At 40.7% G+C, this 24182-nt stretch overlaps 2 protein-coding genes across 2 annotated transcripts; both read right to left on the bottom strand.

The window, feature by feature from the left end:
- Positions 1 to 1608: 1608 nt before the first annotated feature.
- Positions 1609 to 13204, bottom strand: tmco3 (transmembrane and coiled-coil domains 3). Its single transcript, XM_083890712.1, has 14 exons — positions 13072 to 13204; positions 10274 to 10581; positions 9238 to 9405; positions 8859 to 9038; positions 8575 to 8775; positions 8347 to 8475; positions 6118 to 6210; positions 5373 to 5559; positions 4739 to 4856; positions 4421 to 4616; positions 4179 to 4329; positions 2803 to 2882; positions 2360 to 2509; positions 1609 to 1804 (listed from the first exon to the last, which is right to left on the bottom strand). Exons 2-14 carry the CDS (start codon positions 10523 to 10525, stop codon positions 1664 to 1666), a joined length of 2046 nt encoding a protein of 681 aa, XP_083746838.1. The 5' UTR covers positions 10526 to 10581; positions 13072 to 13204; the 3' UTR covers positions 1609 to 1663.
- Positions 13127 to 20308, bottom strand: LOC310928346 (transmembrane and coiled-coil domain-containing protein 3-like; the record flags this gene model as incomplete). Its single annotated transcript, XM_083890870.1, has 7 exons — positions 20179 to 20308; positions 17385 to 17692; positions 16349 to 16516; positions 15970 to 16149; positions 15686 to 15886; positions 15295 to 15586; positions 13127 to 13203 (listed from the first exon to the last, which is right to left on the bottom strand). The coding sequence occupies exons 2-7, from the start codon at positions 17634 to 17636 to the stop codon at positions 13127 to 13129; spliced, it is 1170 nt and encodes a 389-aa protein (XP_083746996.1). The 5' UTR covers positions 17637 to 17692; positions 20179 to 20308.
- Between the last annotated feature and the right edge of the window lie 3874 nt (positions 20309 to 24182).

Here is a 24182-nt window from a genome sequence, read left to right as displayed (position 1 = left end):
TCCGGCTTTGTGACAAACAAAAACAAACTCTGGAGTCGACCATAATAATGTAGTAGTGTAGTGTGAATAATTGCTGTGCAAACTTGCTCTTAGGAAAATGAGTCCATGATTTACCAAGAGTTATCCACAAAATCTGTTGTATTGAGCACGTTCCATCACAGCGACTTTACTCCCATCGTCTCTCTGGATCTTTGGAGATCCAGTAAAAAGCCTGTCATCTTCACTTTAATGATGAAAACAGCCGGCAAGGAGACTAGTTTTCTGACATACCGTCTAATTTACGCGCTGTTTAGTATTAAACTTTGACGTCGATAGGTGAACAGTGTCGTTTTCTGCCACAGGGCGTTACCTTAGTTACGTACAGTATACGCCGTCAGTTCCTAGAGCTCTAAAGGTGCTTTACGATTTAAAAATGTACAATTACAGCCCCGATTTTGGGAATGTGAGTTTCATAACAAAATGTTCCGTGAATTTAAAAACACAAGATATGTCAAAAATATAATATACTTAACGATAATGTATGAGAGTTTGAACTCTTCAAACTTGTATGTATTGCTTTTTCAATTGGCCTAAAAAAATATAACAATTCAGTTCACTACCTGAGATTTGGTCCATGCGATTGCTTCACGTAAAAAAAAAAAAAAAACTTGAGGTTCAAAGTGCAAAGGTGAATGTTTGGTAAACGAAAAAAACAATCACAGAAGTACCGAGAAGAGAGTTTCATTCAGATTATTATCGTTTTAGTGCATTAAAAGAATCAAGAGCTGAAAGGAAATCTCGATTTTTGTGCTCTTTTGGTGACTGTTGTTGATGTTATTATTCTGGTCTGGTCTTCATGAACAGAAACAATGTTAAGTATTATTTGTATGCTGCGAAAACAGGCTCCGTCAAGCAATACTATCAGACCTGACTGAGGGAGCATTTGTGAGGGAGCATTTGTGTGTATACAGCAGCAGTAAAGGGGTGGGTGGGGACAAAACATTTGCTGAACGACCAGGAAGTTTAAGCTGCAAAATGCACTTCTAAAACATTCGGTGGCGCTTATTTTGTTTTCAGTTATACGACAACATGCTAGCAGCTGCCTCACTCGACTAGCACAATGTTGCCGTTGACAAATCACTTCCCGTGAGTGTTGCTAGGTTACGTGAGATCTAAATCGCCATCGTGTATGCATCAGCGGTGTCTTTGTTCGTGTTTTCTTAGTCTAGTGTTTATATTTGTTTTATAGCCCCTATTTCCCTGTCCCTCGAAGGCCAGACCGCAGTAAATAAATAAGAATGTTTATCTTAATCTGGTTAAATAAAGGTAAAAAACAAAACAAAAAAACAACAACAAACATTGTGTAAACTAATTTGACAATGGTTTGAATTTAACAGACATTTGTTTATATTCAAAATGTACACATTACAGCTTTAAAGCTGGTTGTGAAAATATCCCTTCAAGCAATCTGATGAAGGCATTTGAACCTCAGGTCAAAATGTAGCTGATGACGATAATAACCTACCTGAAAGGGGAGATGTAAGTCTCTTAAATCAAGAAGATAAGAGGAAGTGGTAGAGGAAACATTAAGTCATCATAGTGTTCTTGTAAGAATGTCTGAATGGGAAAAGAAGAGTTAACGTCCACTGCTCATGAAGACGCTGCTGGTCGTTAAACAGCTTCACTACGGAGGAAGCTCTGAAGTCCGTTTGGTGATGGTTCTTTTGCGGTCAGCCAGCGGAACCCATCTGTGTGTGGTCACTCTCCACAGCACCGGAGCCAGCAGCAAACTGAGAGTGGTGACACTAAGAACCAGCAGGTAAACCTAAGCAGACAGGAACACAGATGTTATTGATCATATTATCTTAGAAATCTTAGATAGCTGCAGTAGACAAAGAGGTGTGAAAGCACGGTCTAGAAAGGCAGACTCCTTTGTCTATTGGAGGAATGCGAAAGGGTAGTTGCTCAGGTATAAATGTGGAGGGCTCACTATGCTCTGGGTCTTTCTCCAGCTAGAATCACTGTCCGTATTATGGACAAAGCGGAGCTCCACGAGACAACAATTCCAGGAAATTAGCGCATTATGACGTCCCAGTGAGTGTAGAAGTCAACATTGCGCGTTTCATCTCCTGTACTTAGACTGAGGAGGACCACAAAAACATGACCGAGTCATCTTTTGTCACATTTTGGCGACTGATAGGGCCTCCAGAGTCCCTAATATAAGGATTTAGATGATTAAAAAGTTGATTTTGCATAATATGTCCCCTTTTAGACATTTACACATGGACCTTAGACATAGAAATTAGAGCAGAATAGAAAAACACAACTATGGAGTGGGATAAAATAAATACCAATACTTGTATTACCAGTCAACACTGACCTCTCTGGAGATGATGCCAGCTCTACGTGCACGGCTGCCCAAGACGAAGGAGAACTCGCTGACCTGCGCGAGGCCAGCGGAGACAATCCATCGTATGTGTTGAGAGCCCGGAGGCAATATTACTGTCAGCACCAGCACGGCCATGACAAACTGGAAGGACAGGAGGACACATTGATGATTATCAATGCAACAGCCTTTAAAATCAGGAAATGTCATCGCAGATACCTTAACAAAATATGATGATATCCAAAATCTAACACTCTAGATACAGTACAGCCCAGCCCTATTTGCTTATATTGTTTTTAGATTACATTTCAATTATTGATGGAGAAAATATAATGCAGCCATTTCCACCCTAGGGATGAATAAATAATACAGATTCTGAGTCAGAGTAGAGAATGTCCTGGGAAACACGAAGAGCAAAGGTGACAAAGGTGAAGTACCTTCATGATGACAAGTGACAGCGTTAGCACCAGCAGGATGGTGAGCTCGTACAGCACGAACGTCGGGAACACATGAAGACCTGGAACATAACAACAACACACAAACACACACAATGAGCTCAAGCCCCTTTTCCACTTGGGTCCCAGCTCACCTTGCCTCACCAGAGCAGGTACTAAAAAAAAGTACCTGCTACCAGGTACAACTTAACCGTGCTGTGCCGAGGCGAGGCGAGTCGAGCCAGTGGAAACACGCCACAATTTTGTGTTGAAAACCTCTATGACCTTGTTCAGACTGTCAGAAAAATTCACATTTCTATAAAGCAAGTTGTGTCTGTGTGTCTGAGACGGGCATATCTTGTATAGCCCTAAGATTTTGGATATGTGTTGAGCATGGACCGATGGTGTGCATCCTTGATTTTCACATTTTTTTGGAGTCATTTTAATCACGCTATACCAGGCAGGCAGCGGCTCATCAGCAGCAGCTGCGCTGTCTGGCGTGGGGAGCTGGGAGTGAACATGGTTCACCGCAGAACATGGTGTTCAACTGAAATGACGAGGTGTATTCACCAATACGTGAGCGCATATTTATTTTGCATTAGCACACTACTACTTTATGGCTAGCGAGGTTACGATTAGCATTAGCGTAGGGCTAACACAATACAAACACTGTGCAACCTCATTAGGCACAACGCAAATGTTTTCATTTTTGATTAGCATTAGAGTAGCTACACCAGTGGCTGACAATCACAACACAGCTAGCTCATGCATTACCATAACTGAAAAATATTCTTCAGCTAGCCACTATAGGAATACATACTTCCTACGAGCACTGCACTAGTATCTTAAATTACCCTCAAGTATTTACACTTAGTAGAACTATAGTAGAAAGATATTAACTATAACTATATTAAATATATTTTCAGTGTTTCGTGTTAGTGGCACACATTGACAAAGTCAAAACACTTACTGTTGAAACACGCCAAGACAAAAGTCAACAAGCTCTACATGGCTGAGATGACACACCTCCAATTTTTCCTGTGACCAAAGTCGTGTGTCCAGACACACAAATCTTAAATCTGATTTGCCTGCAGTCTGAACAAAGCCTAACCCTGGGATTTCACTGAATGTGTATGTTTTGCGTTGCATAGCCGTAGCGACGTCGTAAGTTATTCGCATCCACTTGAGTCAGCGTGTCAGCTTCCACTGACTATGCTATGCTATACTCTATATTAAGTGTCTTGCCCAAAGACACACGGGCATAGAGAACTTGCAACCTTCGACGACTGGCACTACCGCTGGGCTACCGATGCCCTGCAACGCAGACAAAACACGCATTCAGTAGAATCCCGGGGGTAACAAAAGAGCTCATTTCTGACCAATAGAGGCAAAGAATATGATGGTGAGGAAATCTCTGATTGGCTCGATGCATCCCATGACCTCCGTGGTGACCATGTGACCCTGCGTCGACAGCAGAGCTCCAGCCAGGAAACAGCCCAGCTCCATTGAAACGTCTAGAAAATCAGTCACCTAAAAGAACAAGGCAGGAAGAGAAAAATAAACACAAGCAAAAAAAAAAACAGACTGGTGAGACATTTTGAAAAAGGAATAAAGGGCGAACCGTCAGCATGAAAAAGACAAACGCTGCCATCCCCAGCACCAGGATCTCCTTGTTGCCTTTGCTCTCAGCGTGCAATTTCTTATAATAAGGGCCAATCAGGGAAGATTTAATCAGCAAACACAGAAGCAGCACAGCAGCCAGAGATACCAGGACCTGAGCCAGCAGGTACAGCACATGGACACTTTCTAACAAGAGGCTGTGGAGCAACGAGGGAGGAACACGTTAGCAAAGCAGCACTCTATATGTGTACAGTACACTGTATGAGTGTTTTGAGCGGAGAGGACACAAACATGAAGAAAAAAAAAGAGGCTATATGACCTGTCCAACTCTCCACCCTGTGCCTGGATTAGCGTTGGCATGACGGCAATGAAGAGGCCAAGCTGAACGTCCTGCATCACCAACATCCCGAGAAGAACACTGCTGTAATCCAAGTCATCTGTCTCACACACAAAAACACACAGATGTTTTAGTCATTCCTGAGGAAATTATAATCGTCTTACATGTTATTCCCTGGTCACAAAACTAACAAATAGGTCAAATTGAGTACATTAATCCAAAGTGTAATAAAATCAAGTTCATTATTTGTCAAACGATCCAGTGAAAGTCCATTTAAATCAATAATATCCCTGCTAAAGTGCTGAAAATTAGACATATTTTTTGGAAATTGAATGAACACATTCTGTCCTTTTTAAAAAAAATCTAGGTAAATATTAATATTTTTTAGGTTCCTTTGTTTTTCATGCACGTTACATCCCTCAAAACAACGTAACTAACTATCTGAGATCTGAGATCAGACCTCGAGCAAAAGTTTACTTGCTTGTGGCTTCAAATAAGTGGCTTGTGGTGGCCAAGCACTCACAGCAATGTTGCTTATTGACTCTTCAACGTAAATCTTAATGAGCACCGTGTGTTCATTACAAATGCAGACAACAGCAGCAGCAGCATACTGTACCTCCCTTGTCTCCTCTGCTTCCTCCTGCAAGAAAGCGGGACACCAGCGGAGTGCTGGACAGGGACAGACATGTGGAAATGAAGACGGTTTGCGTGGGTCGAATGTGCAACACTTGTCCCCACAACAAACCGGCTCCCACCATCAGCAGACTCAGGTAGAACGAGCCCTGAATGGACGTCTTCCATACCTAGACACACACACAGACACACAAATCCACTTAAAACAGGAAAAGCAAGTGACTAAAATCCACTTTACCATACTTAGTCAAAACTATTTTGAAATGAGCAGTAAATGATATGAATATTTACCAACTAACACAAGACTCAAGAGACATAGAACGACTTCCGTTGGCATCATGTGTCTATTTTTAGACATTTTACATATATTTCAGTTTGTCCCTATGTGACTGCTTCAGTCACTTTACAAACAGCTATTTTTACTGGAGCAGATTAGCCAAAAAAATTATTTACGAGTAGAAAGAAGCACCAATGTTTGTGTTTTAGAGCACATTCTAGCTTCAACTGGTATACCTATACAACTTATAATGACTTGCAAAAAGAAAAGGATATTATTCTACAATGTTATTGTATCATACGGAAGAGGATTAGGGCCACACAAGAAAACAATATTTGAGCTCTGACTTTAAACTCAGAATCCTGAGTTTAAAGTCAGAACTCAAATATTTTTTTCCTGTGTGGTCCTAATCCTTTCCCGTAGTATCATGATTTTACATCTCTTTGTTTACCTTTCGTAGGCGCTCAGGTGAGAACTCCAACCCCACCACAAAAAGAGTGAAAAACACACCCAACTCTCCAAGAGTCTCCACCTGGACCATAGACTGGAACACAGAGACAAATATATACATCAACAACCAGCACAGAGGTTTATCAGAGCTGCAGAATTAGTGTGGTGCACTTGCACACACCACATCAACTACAGCTGAGGAGTCAAAAGCACATATGCTCTGCACGTGTGTGTGAGAGGAAATTACTTTCCATATCAGTGGATGGATATTCCATTATTGAGAATATGATCACATATACACTCTTATAAAATCTCTCCAGATGACCATGCATCCATTTTCTACTGCTTTATCCTGTGACAATTTACTCTCACAGGTACAACTATACTAAATTTAGTGTCCAATTAGCCTAATCAAGGCTGAAGCAACTAATCAGTTATTAATCAATCACTAAATTAATCCCTGTATGCTTTGTTCTTTGGTTATTCAGTTTTAAAAAACCAAATCGAAAACCAAAACTGAATAGTTTTTCTGTTTTTAAACCTGAACAGAAAAACAGAAAACTCAAAAAAACTCAAACTCAAATTCATTAAAAATATTCCTTAAGCGGTTTGCAAATATTTTCAACGGATCCTTGTTCAGGGTGATGTCGACTATTATGATGGTAAATTTCAAGTCATTCCGAGATACTTTTTGTTTTTGAGAAGAAACTCAGCTCACTGTCAAAGTGCATCAGGGCAAATGGATCATTTCCTGAATTTAAAAAAAATTCATTTAAATTACTCCTAAAGAGATTTGCAAATATTTTCAATGGCTGCTTATTCAAGGCGATGCAGACTATTATGATGGTAAATTTCAAGTCATTCCGAGATACTACTCCCGAGAGGCAACTTGCTTTATAGATAGATTATTTAAAACAAAGTCCCAGAATTTTCAGCCTCTTAAATGTTAAAATGGTAACACTTTAGATTAGGGAACACATAAGTTAACTAAGTGCTTACTAACATGCATATAAGTAGCATACTAGCCCTTTATTCGTAAATATTAAACACGTATTACCACCACATGCAGGAACAATCTTAATTCATGTCGACATAGAGGCAGAATAAGTTTATGTAGAATAAGGTGTTAATATGTGCTTAATGATTATTAATAAAGGTCTAGTATAATACTGGGATCAATTAAGAGTGTCCAGTTAACCCAATCAATGGAGAGCAATGGGAATTGGTCACCTTGCTCAGGGGTAAACTCAGTCACAGTGATCTGTCTCGTCAACAGATGGCGACAGTGATCCAACATGCTGAATCCTTCCGGGAAAGCCAGGAGCCCTGACAACAAGGGCCAACAGTGCTGCACACACTGCTCCAACAGGGATATGGACACTTATTATTGACAGTTGGGGTGGTGTCCCGGACTTAACACTGCACACACACTCTGCACCCTCCGGCACTGCACTGAACTGTACCAGGCCATCAATGAACAACATACAGCACACCCAGATGCTTTCATCATCCTCGTCGGTGATTTGAAATCATGCTGATCTCAAGACTTCCCTTCCAAAGCTTCACCAGCATGTTGATTTCCCAATACTACCCACAAAGGAACATACAAAGCTTCGAAGTGCATCGATGATGTGACTCACACAAACACCATCATTGCGCCGGCTAACCGGGAAGCCATGGCTGACGGGGGATGCCCACAGGCTTCCAAGAAGGCCGGAGACAACGCCTTCAGAGCCGGGCATGAACCTGGCCTGAGAACAACGAGAGCCAACCCGTCCTGTGACATCAGGAGTACCAACCTCCACCATAACCATCACCAAGGGCGATGAGACTCACTACAGGAAGGAGGACAATCTTCTAACCACTTCGTGCAGAAACAACAACCTCCTGGAGATTGTTGTTGACTTCCAGAGAGGTCACACCCAACACCCGCCACTGACCATCAATGGTGCTGCCGTGGAGAGAGCGAGCAGCACCAAATTCCTGAGGGTGCACATCAGTGAGGAGCTCTCCTGGACCACCGACACTGCATCAAGTGCTCCATCACCCATCATGAGCACATTCTACCGAGGCGCCATTGAGAGCATTTGAGGTGCAAGTAATGTCTCGTCTTGTCCTCGCCGTAGGATAGTGAGAAACGAAATGTCGATTCCTTTTGTATGTCTGGTACATGTGAAGAATTGATAATACAGTAAAGCTGACGTTGACTTTGATGCACACACACACACACCTTGATGCTGTTCAGACCAGAGGGACCTAGCAGGATGCCACAGACGATATATCCAAACATTGGAGGAAGACCGACGAGAGTGCAAATCCAGCCACATGGTAAGGACAACATCACCACTGACACCAGGTCCTGCACATAGACAAAGCAATAGCCCACATATTTGGTGGTGTTTAAAACTAATTTAATATTAAATCTTCCTATCTAGCCTCAATCAAACGAGTAACTAACCTTGATGAAGTGATGGTCTGCTCTCGGAATAGTGGAGTCTCGTGGCTTGGTCAGAACGTACTGGTTGTTCTGTGAATCGATGAGCATGAACAGCCCCAGGTTGTCGTCCACTTCGTTCTGCCTGGATTTATTATTCCTCTTCCCTCCTTTTTCCTCATCATCCTCCACTCTCAACACCGCCTCGACATTCACTCCTTTCATCTACACAACAAAAAAAAGAATATTGAGTGTCTGGATCTGGACATTTCTGACACTCAGAGACGTAAAGACTGTTCTTCGTGGACCTGTTTGTTTTTGTCAAAGGCATGCTCCTCGATCTCCTCCTCTAGTCGGTCTGCTGCCTTCCGGACGTCCTCCAGGATTTCGTCCAGCATGGACAGAGACTGGTTCTGGGCTAAAGCATTCTTAGCAGCTTCCTGCAGGTGTTTCTCAACAGCCACCAGCTCCACATACTCCTGCTCCACCTAAAGGGGGGAGAACAAAGCCCTGATCAGACATGGACTAGGTTTGAGAAGAAGTCTATGATGAAAAGTCCACCATCCCTGCAGGTGAAGCCTCAGGGTGGCTTCATTCTAAGGTTTTGACTGGATGTTGTTAAATGTAATTTTTGTTTTTGTTTTAACCTTTTAGGAAGTGTAATGCTTGAGACCACAGCGTCCTCACCTTTATGGCTGCTTCCCTGAGGGCATCCAGCCTCTGCCTGCTGCTCTCCTTCATGTTCACCACGTCCCTGTAGTCGCCCTGCAGCGCCCTCTGCAGGCTGAACATTGCTTGGAACACCAGGTGTTCGCTGTCATTGAGCTCTTTCTGAAAAACCTCAAGTGTGTGAACCTGAAGACAAATAAAGCAACTGTGGTCATTCATTAAGCTATAAAAGACCGTACATCCTCTTTCCCTGAAGCCACTCAATATGATCTTTAAATATATAATTTCTAGTAATTGAATAAGTAATAATAATAACAATAACAACAATAAATAAGTAATACTTTTTTAGTAATTTGGTTTGCAGTTATACTAAATTTCTAGCACTGGCATTTAAAAACACTTTTTGCATACCTGTACAATTGTTCATTTATTGCATTATTATTGTACTTTTTTTTGCATGTGTATGTTATATTTTTTAATAAATATAGAATAAGCAATGCATAAATGGGCTTATTTTATATCATAATGTAGTACTGTCTTCTCCCCCTGTTGTTATAACAAGATCATGTTCCCCAGTGTGGGATTAATAAAGTAAAATCTAAAATATTCTAATCTTATAAGTGGCTGAAATTATCAAGCTAGCTGGAGCGAGGTGCAACCATTGAATATAGAGCTGACACTTGATTACCTGATTAATCCATGACTAAATTAATCGTCAACTATATCGATCATAGATTAATGGGTTTAAAGCTTCACTGCTAAATTTAATGTGACTTAAATGTGAATATTTTCTTTGTTTCTTTGCTTGGTTTAGCAAAGAGATCATTAAAAGTGAATCATTTTCATTATTTCCAGGTTTGACAAACGCTGATCAACACTTTTTAACATTTTCTGACATTGACAACAACTACTTCGATTCGATCGATTAACAGATAATGAATCACTTGTGAAAATAATGGTTAGTTACAGCTCTAATTGTGTGTCACATATTATGCAATGGACCAGAGGGATGAGGCTCCACTTCACTTCTGCTCCCAACAAAAACCCTTGGTACCTTGAAAAGCCTCTCGGCCTCTGGAAGCGTCTGGTCTCTTCCAACAGCATCCGTGGCGTCAGCCAGCTTCCTCACGACCACGTTCTTCCGACGCAGGAGCGCCACCAGCTGCTTGCAGTTGCTGGACACCCAGCTGTGGCCAATTGTGACACCCTTGCTCTGCTGAGGTTTGTGGGCATTCTGGGCGTCGTGCTCCTTCTTCGCGACAGCCCCCGCCAGGCTGAGGCATAGCAGCCAATAAGCACCCTGCATCCAAACCTCTACTGCTGTCTGCACCAGAGGGCGGCCGTGGATTGAGATGATGACACCTGGGGAAAAAATTGAGAGAGAGAGTTGTAATTATAGAAAAAGAAGACAATCACACAACAATCATTGAACAATGAAAGTGCTAAGTAGAACCATATAAGGTTCTTCGGCTTGTCCCCATTAGAACTTTTTCATAAACGTTCCACCTGGAACCCTTTTGGAGGGTTCCACCTAGAACCCTTTTGAAACCCTTTATTCAGGAAAGGGGTTTTAAAGGGTTCTCTGGATCAAAATGGTTCTTAATGGAACCATTAGTGTTACCAAGAACCCTTGGAAAACCCTTCCTTCGTGAAAGGGTTTTTCAGAAGCAAATGGTTCCAGGTAGAACCTCAGCCATTGTAGAAGGGCCCTTTGGAACCCTTATTTTTTAAAGGTTTTAAAAGGGTTCTTGGTGGAACCCTCCAAAAGGATTCCAGGTAGAACCTTTATAAGTGTTCTTGGTAACACTAATGTTTCCAGTAAGAACCATTTTGATGAAGAGAACCCTTTAAAACCCCTTTACTGAATAAAGGGTTTTAAGTGTTCTTGGTGGAACCTTTATAAAAAGGTTCTACCTGGAGCCAAAAAGGGTTCTCCTATGAGGACAAGCCGAAGAACCGTATATGGTTCTACTTAGCACTATTATTTCTAAGAGTGTAAAAGACCTAAGAACAAACAAGAAAACAATACTGTTGAAAGTATAAAAACAACACTACACTCTCTAGTGTATACAGTATATGTATTAAATTGTTTTTTTCTCGAAGAGCCACGTGACTCACTCACAATAACAAAAACACAGGAACTTCCCTTCAGCACAGATTATTACGATAACTATTCTGTTAATGTGGGTCATGATCCGTCTTTGATTTCCTGTGCTTCTCAACAGAGGGATTTCGTCTTCGTGGCTGGGCGTGGTAGATACACACAACAGCTGTGTATACACACACCTGTGTCCTGTCCAACTGCTTGCTAGGAGTAGTCCATAGCAACTAACACTTGACAAAAATCCAGTAACACTTGCTGTTCCACATCCTATTGTGACGGTGCATGTGCATTTCTGCTTGGAATGCTTCTTAACGGGCCTCATTAAGAAACTGCTGTACTGCCAGAGTGCACCTCTGTGAGCATGAGTCAAGCCGAGTGACGACATTTTCAACTTTACAAACTCCTCCTCTGTCTGTCTTCCTATGACTGGACTGCAGCCACTCTGCTACTGTTGCTCAAAATCAATAGCACCACTGTTTGGTACTTGGCTGTTGACACACACATACACACATGCACATACACAGAATTTCCTTCAATTTGTATGGGTATTACATTTACTAAAATCATATGTTGATCTGGCCCTTTGGTGTACTGCCAACAGACCACATTTTGCCCTGTGTCAGCTGGGATTGGCCCCATGCAGCTCCCCCCACACGGAGGATAAAGTTGTGAATATGTTAACTTTTATGGTCGGGGGGGGGGGCAAACATGATTAAAGCATTATAAAGCTATATATTATTGATGCATAATGTGTGAAACATTATTTTGTCATATTACTATTGCATATAAGTAATTAGCAGATAGAAAAAACCATTGGAGTTGCATCATTATTGGTTACTTGGCATTTATCTAATTCCTGCAACCAAATCTTGTGTTTTTAGTGGCGTAGATGTTGAAATGGCCAATAATCAGATCCAGATAATGTGATGAAGTATAGTCGGTACATTTATTGTCTATTGTCACTGCTGTGCAGTACAGTTTTGACTGGAAGAGGGGGATTCATGGATTTTAGTGATTATAGGAGTAGAGGTCAAGGAAAGAGGAGGAGGATGGTGATGCAGCACTGTAGATGCCAACTGGACACCACCACTCACGCAGAAGAAGGAGAAGAAGATGCTCAGAATGGAAGAGATACGGACAGTTAACTCAGTTTTGATTGGTGGTAGTATTTTGTGGCCGTTGATGTGCATGGTATTGCTGTACTGTGTCCTGCAACTGGATTTAATCAACCATTACTTCTTTCCTTTCCTCTCTTCCGGGGCTAGTCAATGTGGGATAAAAACATTATCACAATATACTATTTTAAATATAACTTGACAATATATATTGGAATATAAATCAATATTTCTGTAAGGCTGGGCGATAGTGCTTATAAATACTATCTGATATTTGTATTCTATATACCGACATGTCTCGTATATCTGTACACAGCTCGTTTCTCTGGACTCATAACTCAGATGTTTGAAAGTAAATATATACCTATAACACAAATATTTAGGCTTATAATTAAAGGAGTGCTATCATTCCATGCACTTTTTTAATGAATATATATCATATTTAATTTATAATCGTTTTTATATATCGCAAATTCAATATGTATTCATGTATGTAGTCAATATAATAAATATGATACTTATCATTGCCTCTAAAACCAGGGAAAGACATCACATCTAAAATCTAAGACGATATCTTGTCTTGTGTCATGATACAGATAATAATAATATGGTGGATATATTGCCCAGACCTACTCTAGTCCCTTAGGTGGTGCCCCACAGGATGAGGTTAGTCGTGATGTTGTATTACTTATTTCTTCTCTTCCCATTGCCCGATCTTCTTTTTGTGGACGAACAGCGACTCAGGAGGAGCACCGAAGAGGAACTCTACAAGCCAAAGGAAAGAGACAGAGGGGAGTAATGCAACAATGCAGATACAATAAGATAATAATACGAGTCGTGAAAAAAGACCAAGACCTGACAAATATGCAGTCATGCAACATTGCAGAACTACCCACTCCCAATAAACACCACGACTAAAACTAACTAAAGATGAAGAGAAGGCAAAGATAAAAAGCAGTGTGTCAACTGCAGATAAACACACATAATAAACAAAAGGTTATTTATATGAACTGTGTGTGTACGTATCCAATAAATATAAATTCAATAATATTGGAGAATTAAAAACCTTGCAAATTAACTTGTAACTGGAAGATATTAGCAGAAAATCCGAAGAAGGTAAAAACAAAAACTATGACTCAACACATCAGAGCACACACACTCTCTCACACACACACTCTCTCACTCACACACTCACACACACACACACACACACACACACACACACGTCAATGTCCCAAACAGTGAATACTTACAGTTTTAACAAGTTACATCAATGACGAATGATAAACACATTCAAAGTACCTGAGGACTGTGTACAGTGTCTTTGGCTCTTCACTGCACTCCACGACTGAAGCAGCACAGAGGAACAATCGTGTAGTTGTGCTGCAGCAGCTTCACTCCTCCTCCTCCTCCTCTGCCACATAGCTGATGTGAACGCAGCCGTTCACCATTTCACTAACTTGTTCCATCCTTTTATTATTGACGAGGCTAACGTAGCCGCTCCAACAAGTAGCTCTAGTTTATTTTTTAACTTAATAATAGTCTCTCCTGTTGCTGAACGTGAAGTCCTCACATTCCTCCGAGCTGTCACAACTTAGCATACACTAATATACTTCCACGTTAACACGGCGGGATGACGCTAGCATAACTTTGCTAACCTTAGCAACACAAACCCATCCTTTCCTCCTCGAGAAACCACGATGTCGCCATGACTCAACAGAAACCGCATTTGTGCTTCTGTTATCCTAATATATACAATCAAAACGTCGGTGTCATTTTAGTTTCATCTTCCCGATTTACTTCCTAAACATTTCGGACTTGATATGGGAGTTGTAGTTTTCATACACTTGTTCCTATAACACATTTAATCGCCGTGTCACAGAACTACATTTACCATAAACACATACAGCGCAGAAGCCCCAAAAAACTGAACAGGCTTCCGTACCACACGTCATCGTCGTCACCATATTGGTCCGGTCAAGACCAAAATAAAACCATTGGCCCTTCTCTTGTGTGTGTGTGAGTGTATTGCATAACTATATATGTGTTGATGAATGAACATATGAAATACTTTTAATAATATGTTGTTGTTATTTTCACATTTTAAATATTTAACTTAAGGTATTAATATATATATTATACTTATATATGTATACTACACACACACACACACACACACACACATATATATATATATACTGTATATACGATATATTCAGACTTTCATTATATATATATTTTTTAATTGATTTCCTGAATGGCATGCCATAATACATATATATGTACACACACATTATTAGAAATAGTAGTAGTAGTTTTTTATTTATTGCAGTAGTAGAATTGCGAACAATTTCATGCAGACTCCTTACCACATGGTGGCGGTAATGCAGCAAATGGCGCACGCTCATCTTCACGCAGGTGAATCAATCAGCTGATGGCCGCTGATTGATTCCTCCTCCTATTTAACTTCCTCCAGCAACAGCTCCGTGTTGTCATGAGTTTAATTTGAAGAGGAGTGAACACGAGCTGCCGCAACTCGAAAAAGACGCGAAGAAAGTCTTGAAAAACAAAACTACAACTAAAGAAGAAAAGAAAGAACTTGAACTCGAATTACAGAAACGGAAAAAGAGGAAGGAGGACAATCTTCTAACCACTTCGTGCAGAAACAACAACCTCCTGGAGATTGTTGTTGACTTCCAGAGAGGTCACACCCAACACCCGCCACTGACCATCAATGGTGCTGCCGTGGAGAGAGCGAGCAGCACCAAATTCCTGAGGGTGCACATCAGTGAGGAGCTCTCCTGGACCACCGACACTGCATCAAGTGCTCCATCACCCATCATGAGCACATTCTACCGAGGCGCCATTGAGAGCATTTGAGGTGCAAGTAATGTCTCGTCTTGTCCTCGCCGTAGGATAGTGAGAAACGAAATGTCGATTCCTTTTGTATGTCTGGTACATGTGAAGAATTGATAATACAGTAAAGCTGACGTTGACTTTGATGCACACACACACACACCTTGATGCTGTTCAGACCAGAGGGACCTAGCAGGATGCCACAGACGATATATCCAAACATTGGAGGAAGACCGACGAGAGTGCAAATCCAGCCACATGGTAAGGACAACATCACCACTGACACCAGGTCCTGCACATAGACAAAGCAATAGCCCACATATTTGGTGGTGTTTAAAACTAATTTAATATTAAATCTTCCTATCTAGCCTCAATCAAACGAGTAACTAACCTTGATGAAGTGATGGTCTGCTCTCGGAATAGTGGAGTCTCGTGGCTTGGTCAGAACGTACTGGTTGTTCTGTGAATCGATGAGCATGAACAGCCCCAGGTTGTCGTCCACTTCGTTCTGCCTGGATTTATTATTCCTCTTCCCTCCTTTTTCCTCATCATCCTCCACTCTCAACACCGCCTCGACATTCACTCCTTTCATCTACACAACAAAAAAAAGAATATTGAGTGTCTGGATCTGGACATTTCTGACACTCAGAGACGTAAAGACTGTTCTTCGTGGACCTGTTTGTTTTTGTCAAAGGCATGCTCCTCGATCTCCTCCTCTAGTCGGTCTGCTGCCTTCCGGACGTCCTCCAGGATTTCGTCCAGCATGGACAGAGACTGGTTCTGGGCTAAAGCATTCTTAGCAGCTTCCTGCAGGTGTTTCTCAACAGCCACCAGCTCCACATACTCCTGCTCCACCTAAAGGGGGGAGAACAAAGCCCTGATCAGACATGGACTAGGTTTGAGAAGAAGTCTATGATGAAAAGTCCACCATCCCTGCAGGTGAAGCCTCAGGGTGGCTTCATTCTAAGGTTTTGACTGGATGTTGTTAAATGTAATTTTTGTTTTTGTTTTAACCTTTTAGGAAGTGTAATGCTTGAGACCACAGCGTCCTCACCTTTATGGCTGCTTCCCTGAGGGCATCCAGCCTCTGCCTGCTGCTCTCCTTCATGTTCACCACGTCCCTGTAGTCGCCCTGCAGCGCCCTCTGCAGGCTGAACATTGCTTGGAACACCAGGTGTTCGCTGTCATTGAGCTCTTTCTGAAAAACCTCAAGTGTGTGAACCTGAAGACAAATAAAGCAACTGTGGTCATTCATTAAGCTATAAAAGACCGTACATCCTCTTTCCCTGAAGCCACTCAATATGATCTTTAAATATATAATTTCTAGTAATTGAATAAGTAATAATAATAACAATAACAACAATAAATAAGTAATACTTTTTTAGTAATTTGGTTTGCAGTTATACTAAATTTCTAGCACTGGCATTTAAAAACACTTTTTGCATACCTGTACAATTGTTCATTTATTGCATTATTATTGTACTTTTTTTTGCATGTGTATGTTATATTTTTTAATAAATATAGAATAAGCAATGCATAAATGGGCTTATTTTATATCATAATGTAGTACTGTCTTCTCCCCCTGTTGTTATAACAAGATCATGTTCCCCAGTGTGGGATTAATAAAGTAAAATCTAAAATATTCTAATCTTATAAGTGGCTGAAATTATCAAGCTAGCTGGAGCGAGGTGCAACCATTGAATATAGAGCTGACACTTGATTACCTGATTAATCCATGACTAAATTAATCGTCAACTATATCGATCATAGATTAATGGGTTTAAAGCTTCACTGCTAAATTTAATGTGACTTAAATGTGAATATTTTCTTTGTTTCTTTGCTTGGTTTAGCAAAGAGATCATTAAAAGTGAATCATTTTCATTATTTCCAGGTTTGACAAACGCTGATCAACACTTTTTAACATTTTCTGACATTGACAACAACTACTTCGATTCGATCGATTAACAGATAATGAATCACTTGTGAAAATAATGGTTAGTTACAGCTCTAATTGTGTGTCACATATTATGCAATGGACCAGAGGGATGAGGCTCCACTTCACTTCTGCTCCCAACAAAAACCCTTGGTACCTTGAAAAGCCTCTCGGCCTCTGGAAGCGTCTGGTCTCTTCCAACAGCATCCGTGGCGTCAGCCAGCTTCCTCACGACCACGTTCTTCCGACGCAGGAGCGCCACCAGCTGCTTGCAGTTGCTGGACACCCAGCTGTGGCCAATTGTGACACCCTTGCTCTGCTGAGGTTTGTGGGCATTCTGGGCGTCGTGCTCCTTCTTCGCGACAGCCCCCGCCAGGCTGAGGCATAGCAGCCAATAAGCACCCTGCATCCAAACCTCTACTGCTGTCTGCACCAGAGGGCGGCCGTGGATTGAGATGATGACACCTGGGGAAAAAATTGAGAGAGAGAGTTGTAATTATAGAAAAAGAAGACAATCACACAACAATCATTGAACAATGAAAGTGCTAAGTAGAACCATATAAGGTTCTTCGGCTTGTCCCCATTAGAACTTTTTCATAAACGTTCCACCTGGAACCCTTTTGGAGGGTTCCACCTAGAACCCTTTTGAAACCCTTTATTCAGGAAAGGGGTTTTAAAGGGTTCTCTGGATCAAAATGGTTCTTAATGGAACCATTAGTGTTACCAAGAACCCTTGGAAAACCCTTCCTTCGTGAAAGGGTTTTTCAGAAGCAAATGGTTCCAGGTAGAACCTCAGCCATTGTAGAAGGGCCCTTTGGAACCCTTATTTTTTAAAGGTTTTAAAAGGGTTCTTGGTGGAACCCTCCAAAAGGATTCCAGGTAGAACCTTTATAAGTGTTCTTGGTAACACTAATGTTTCCAGTAAGAACCATTTTGATGAAGAGAACCCTTTAAAACCCCTTTACTGAATAAAGGGTTTTAAGTGTTCTTGGTGGAACCTTTATAAAAAGGTTCTACCTGGAGCCAAAAAGGGTTCTCCTATGAGGACAAGCCGAAGAACCGTATATGGTTCTACTTAGCACTATTATTTCTAAGAGTGTAAAAGACCTAAGAACAAACAAGAAAACAATACTGTTGAAAGTATAAAAACAACACTACACTCTCTAGTGTATACAGTATATGTATTAAATTGTTTTTTTCTCGAAGAGCCACGTGACTCACTCACAATAACAAAAACACAGGAACTTCCCTTCAGCACAGATTATTACGATAACTATTCTGTTAATGTGGGTCATGATCCGTCTTTGATTTCCTGTGCTTCTCAACAGAGGGATTTCGTCTTCGTGGCTGGGCGTGGTAGATACACACAACAGCTGTGTATACACACACCTGTGTCCTGTCCAACTGCTTGCTAGGAGTAGTCCATAGCAACTAACACTTGACAAAAATCCAGTAACACTTGCTGTTCCACATCCTATTGTGACGGTGCATGTGCATTTCTGCTTGGAATGCTTCTTAACGGGCCTCATTAAGAAACTGCTGTACTGCCAGAGTGCACCTCTGTGAGCATGAGTCAAGCCGAGTGACGACATTTTCAACTTTACAAACTCCTCCTCTGTCTGTCTTCCTATGACTGGACTGCAGCCACTCTGCTACTGTTGCTCAAAATCAATAGCACCACTGTTTGGTACTTGGCTGTTGACACACACATACACACATGCACATACACAGAATTTCCTTCAATTTGTATGGGTATTACATTTACTAAAATCATATGTTGATCTGGCCCTTTGGTGTACTGCCAACAGACCACATTTTGCCCTGTGTCAGCTGGGATTGGCCCCATGCAGCTCCCCCCACACGGAGGATAAAGTTGTGAATATGTTAACTTTTATGGTCGGGGGGGGGGGCAAACATGATTAAAGCATTATAAAGCTATATATTATTGATGCATAATGTGTGAAACATTATTTTGTCATATTACTATTGCATATAAGTAATTAGCAGATAGAAAAAACCATTGGAGTTGCATCATTATTGGTTACTTGGCATTTATCTAATTCCTGCAACCAAATCTTGTGTTTTTAGTGGCGTAGATGTTGAAATGGCCAATAATCAGATCCAGATAATGTGATGAAGTATAGTCGGTACATTTATTGTCTATTGTCACTGCTGTGCAGTACAGTTTTGACTGGAAGAGGGGGATTCATGGATTTTAGTGATTATAGGAGTAGAGGTCAAGGAAAGAGGAGGAGGATGGTGATGCAGCACTGTAGATGCCAACTGGACACCACCACTCACGCAGAAGAAGGAGAAGAAGATGCTCAGAATGGAAGAGATACGGACAGTTAACTCAGTTTTGATTGGTGGTAGTATTTTGTGGCCGTTGATGTGCATGGTATTGCTGTACTGTGTCCTGCAACTGGATTTAATCAACCATTACTTCTTTCCTTTCCTCTCTTCCGGGGCTAGTCAATGTGGGATAAAAACATTATCACAATATACTATTTTAAATATAACTTGACAATATATATTGGAATATAAATCAATATTTCTGTAAGGCTGGGCGATAGTGCTTATAAATACTATCTGATATTTGTATTCTATATACCGACATGTCTCGTATATCTGTACACAGCTCGTTTCTCTGGACTCATAACTCAGATGTTTGAAAGTAAATATATACCTATAACACAAATATTTAGGCTTATAATTAAAGGAGTGCTATCATTCCATGCACTTTTTTAATGAATATATATCATATTTAATTTATAATCGTTTTTATATATCGCAAATTCAATATGTATTCATGTATGTAGTCAATATAATAAATATGATACTTATCATTGCCTCTAAAACCAGGGAAAGACATCACATCTAAAATCTAAGACGATATCTTGTCTTGTGTCATGATACAGATAATAATAATATGGTGGATATATTGCCCAGACCTACTCTAGTCCCTTAGGTGGTGCCCCACAGGATGAGGTTAGTCGTGATGTTGTATTACTTATTTCTTCTCTTCCCATTGCCCGATCTTCTTTTTGTGGACGAACAGCGACTCAGGAGGAGCACCGAAGAGGAACTCTACAAGCCAAAGGAAAGAGACAGAGGGGAGTAATGCAACAATGCAGATACAATAAGATAATAATACGAGTCGTGAAAAAAGACCAAGACCTGACAAATATGCAGTCATGCAACATTGCAGAACTACCCACTCCCAATAAACACCACGACTAAAACTAACTAAAGATGAAGAGAAGGCAAAGATAAAAAGCAGTGTGTCAACTGCAGATAAACACACATAATAAACAAAAGGTTATTTATATGAACTGTGTGTGTACGTATCCAATAAATATAAATTCAATAATATTGGAGAATTAAAAACCTTGCAAATTAACTTGTAACTGGAAGATATTAGCAGAAAATCCGAAGAAGGTAAAAACAAAAACTATGACTCAACACATCAGAGCACACACACTCTCTCACACACACACTCTCTCACTCACACACTCACACACACACACACACACACACACACACACGTCAATGTCCCAAACAGTGAATACTTACAGTTTTAACAAGTTACATCAATGACGAATGATAAACACATTCAAAGTACCTGAGGACTGTGTACAGTGTCTTTGGCTCTTCACTGCACTCCACGACTGAAGCAGCACAGAGGAACAATCGTGTAGTTGTGCTGCAGCAGCTTCACTCCTCCTCCTCCTCCTCTGCCACATAGCTGATGTGAACGCAGCCGTTCACCATTTCACTAACTTGTTCCATCCTTTTATTATTGACGAGGCTAACGTAGCCGCTCCAACAAGTAGCTCTAGTTTATTTTTTAACTTAATAATAGTCTCTCCTGTTGCTGAACGTGAAGTCCTCACATTCCTCCGAGCTGTCACAACTTAGCATACACTAATATACTTCCACGTTAACACGGCGGGATGACGCTAGCATAACTTTGCTAACCTTAGCAACACAAACCCATCCTTTCCTCCTCGAGAAACCACGATGTCGCCATGACTCAACAGAAACCGCATTTGTGCTTCTGTTATCCTAATATATACAATCAAAACGTCGGTGTCATTTTAGTTTCATCTTCCCGATTTACTTCCTAAACATTTCGGACTTGATATGGGAGTTGTAGTTTTCATACACTTGTTCCTATAACACATTTAATCGCCGTGTCACAGAACTACATTTACCATAAACACATACAGCGCAGAAGCCCCAAAAAACTGAACAGGCTTCCGTACCACACGTCATCGTCGTCACCATATTGGTCCGGTCAAGACCAAAATAAAACCATTGGCCCTTCTCTTGTGTGTGTGTGAGTGTATTGCATAACTATATATGTGTTGATGAATGAACATATGAAATACTTTTAATAATATGTTGTTGTTATTTTCACATTTTAAATATTTAACTTAAGGTATTAATATATATATTATACTTATATATGTATACTACACACACACACACACACACACACACATATATATATATATACTGTATATACGATATATTCAGACTTTCATTATATATATATTTTTTAATTGATTTCCTGAATGGCATGCCATAATACATATATATGTACACACACATTATTAGAAATAGTAGTAGTAGTTTTTTATTTATTGCAGTAGTAGAATTGCGAACAATTTCATGCAGACTCCTTACCACATGGTGGCGGTAATGCAGCAAATGGCGCACGCTCATCTTCACGCAGGTGAATCAATCAGCTGATGGCCGCTGATTGATTCCTCCTCCTATTTAACTTCCTCCAGCAACAGCTCCGTGTTGTCATGAGTTTAATTTGAAGAGGAGTGAACACGAGCTGCCGCAACTCGAAAAAGACGCGAAGAAAGTCTTGAAAAACAAAACTACAACTAAAGAAGAAAAGAAAGAACTTGAACTCGAATTACAGAAACGGAAAAAGAAAGTTCCAGGAGGAGGGAACTTGTTGCGGCAACAACGCGCAAAATCGTTGTTTGTTAGCCAACCGCCATTAACCGGTTGGCAAGGAAGGCTAACCTGGCGTGACGTCAGACGCCGAAAAGGTTGCCTTCAGGTGCATTAGCTCGTGTACGCAGAAGGAGCTCCGAGATGGCGTGTTGTTCTGACCGGGTCCAGCCTTGTGACACGTTCAGAATGGTGAGTAAATGTTAAGTTGGCTTAATGGTGACTCTGTTTGCTGAATTATATTCTCTTTTAACTTTTGTCCGTTCACTGTCAAGTAAATTCTGACTTAATCTTAGCTAGTTGCTGCATTTCAGCTTTGGTTCAAGCTAGGTGTCATTCTAAGTTAAATGTTTGCTGTACTATTAGCTTATTTAGCCTTAGCTCAATGTTGGCCAAGCAGTAGGGCTGTCCTTGAACGCACCGCGGAACTAGGTTAATTCACTGTTGCGTTCATGGTCTTTACTACCGAGTAGTATTTTTCACTGGAAAGATTCATTAGTTTTTTTTATTATGTTACATATTTCTAGGCAGCTTCAGGGTTACAGGTGTGTGTGTATATGTGTGTTTATATATAATTCTAAACTTTAATTGTAGTTATTAAATTACACATTTTTTTCTTTTTTTTTTTAAAGGAACAACCTTCTGCTTCATGCTCACGGAGACCTGGTCGGACCCGTCATTTGCAAAAGCCATTATGGAAGAAGGTGAGTGACATTTTTTTCAGAAACAATTAACTACCCCAATGAAAACGTTATGGCTAAACAACATAATGTATTTAGTTGAAGGCAATATATCATTTAATCACAAATGTATAATATAGAAATGTTTTGGTATTTAAAAACAAGTGTGGCTGTATGAGCTACTGACAGTTTTACATTTTAAATTCGAAGGCATTCCTTAAACCTTAATCATCTTTATTCTACAATCAATTCTGACTATCTACGTATTCTATATTGAACATATGACTAAAACATTCTTTTCTTTGTTCCCCCCCCCCCCCCAGATTGATCGTCATGAAGACATTCAAATTGTAGGTGTCATGACTTCATCCTGGGTGTCCGCCGTGTACCCACTCTCTCTTGGCCACTTGGCCTCTATCTATGTGCATTGTTAGATGGCCACGATCTTTCTCTTCTCCTGCTTTCCATCTGTCAAATAGCTTAAACGGAGCATTTGCCACAGGTTGGCTTTGCATGTTCCTGGTTAATCTGGTCCTCATTGGTTAAATTTGTCGAACTGCTTGAACGAGTGATTTGAAAGAATGAGGTGCGTGACTGATGCAGTGAATGAAGTTCTCTCTCTTGTCTGAAAGATGCCGAGTGTTGAGTGATGAGAGTGCGTGTGAGAGTGTGAGTGAGACTTTGACTGACGTTAACCTGACCTTTAGACCAAGACGAGACTAACTAGTTGAGATTCTGTTCAGCAGTTCACGTTAAAGTAGATAGGTTTTGAAGACAGGTTGTAAACACTAACATTTCCTTTTTTAGGTTCCGTCGACAAGTGGTGAGTCCATATTTTATTCTTTGGGGAGCGACCTTGTTGGCCTCCATGTGTGCTAGGATTAGCAGAGTAGGGAAATATACATTTTGTTGTTTTTCATACCTTGTGGGCCAAACCCCTTACTTTCAAACTTTCGGACTTTACGTCAAAGTAAGTAACACCAGGCCTACGGGCTCATCGCTCTTCCGGCCGCCGTGCCGATCTGTCGTGTCCTGGCCCTCCTGTTTTAATGAATATGTCTGTAAAAATAATGTAATTTGAGGGATAGTGATGGAGGACCAGATCTTATATTAGGTTTAAATAGATGGTTTAATGTAAAATAAATGTCTGTTTTGCCTTGTACACTATGTCACAAGGTTTAGGCTTCTTGGCCACTGTGCCTTTTTTATTTTTATTTTCCATCGTGGCCATTAATCAACTGCTAGCCCTAGTACGCACAAATAAATCCTTGTGATCTACAAACATAGTCTGCCGTCCCGCAGTA

The sequence above is a fragment of the Microchirus variegatus genome (assembly GCF_963457635.1).
Source record: "Microchirus variegatus genome assembly, chromosome: 6".
NCBI lineage: Eukaryota > Metazoa > Chordata > Actinopteri > Pleuronectiformes > Soleidae > Microchirus > Microchirus variegatus.
Note: the sequence above shows the minus strand (reverse complement) of the source record. Positions and strands in the feature narration are given on the sequence as shown.

Bases quoted from the DNA above. Each gene is read 5' to 3' on its own strand.
- tmco3 (XM_083890712.1), bottom strand. From the start codon at position 10,525: ATGCAGGGTGCTTATTGGCTGCTATGCCTCAGCCTGGCGGGGGCTGTC. The intron at 8,776-8,858 runs GTCCACGAAGAA...TTTGTTGTGTAG, and splicing joins CCTTTGACAAAAACAAACAG to ATGAAAGGAGTGAATGTCGA. The intron at 4,857-5,372 runs GTACAGTATGCT...TGTGTGAGACAG, and splicing joins AAGCAGAGGAGACAAGGGAG to ATGACTTGGATTACAGCAGT.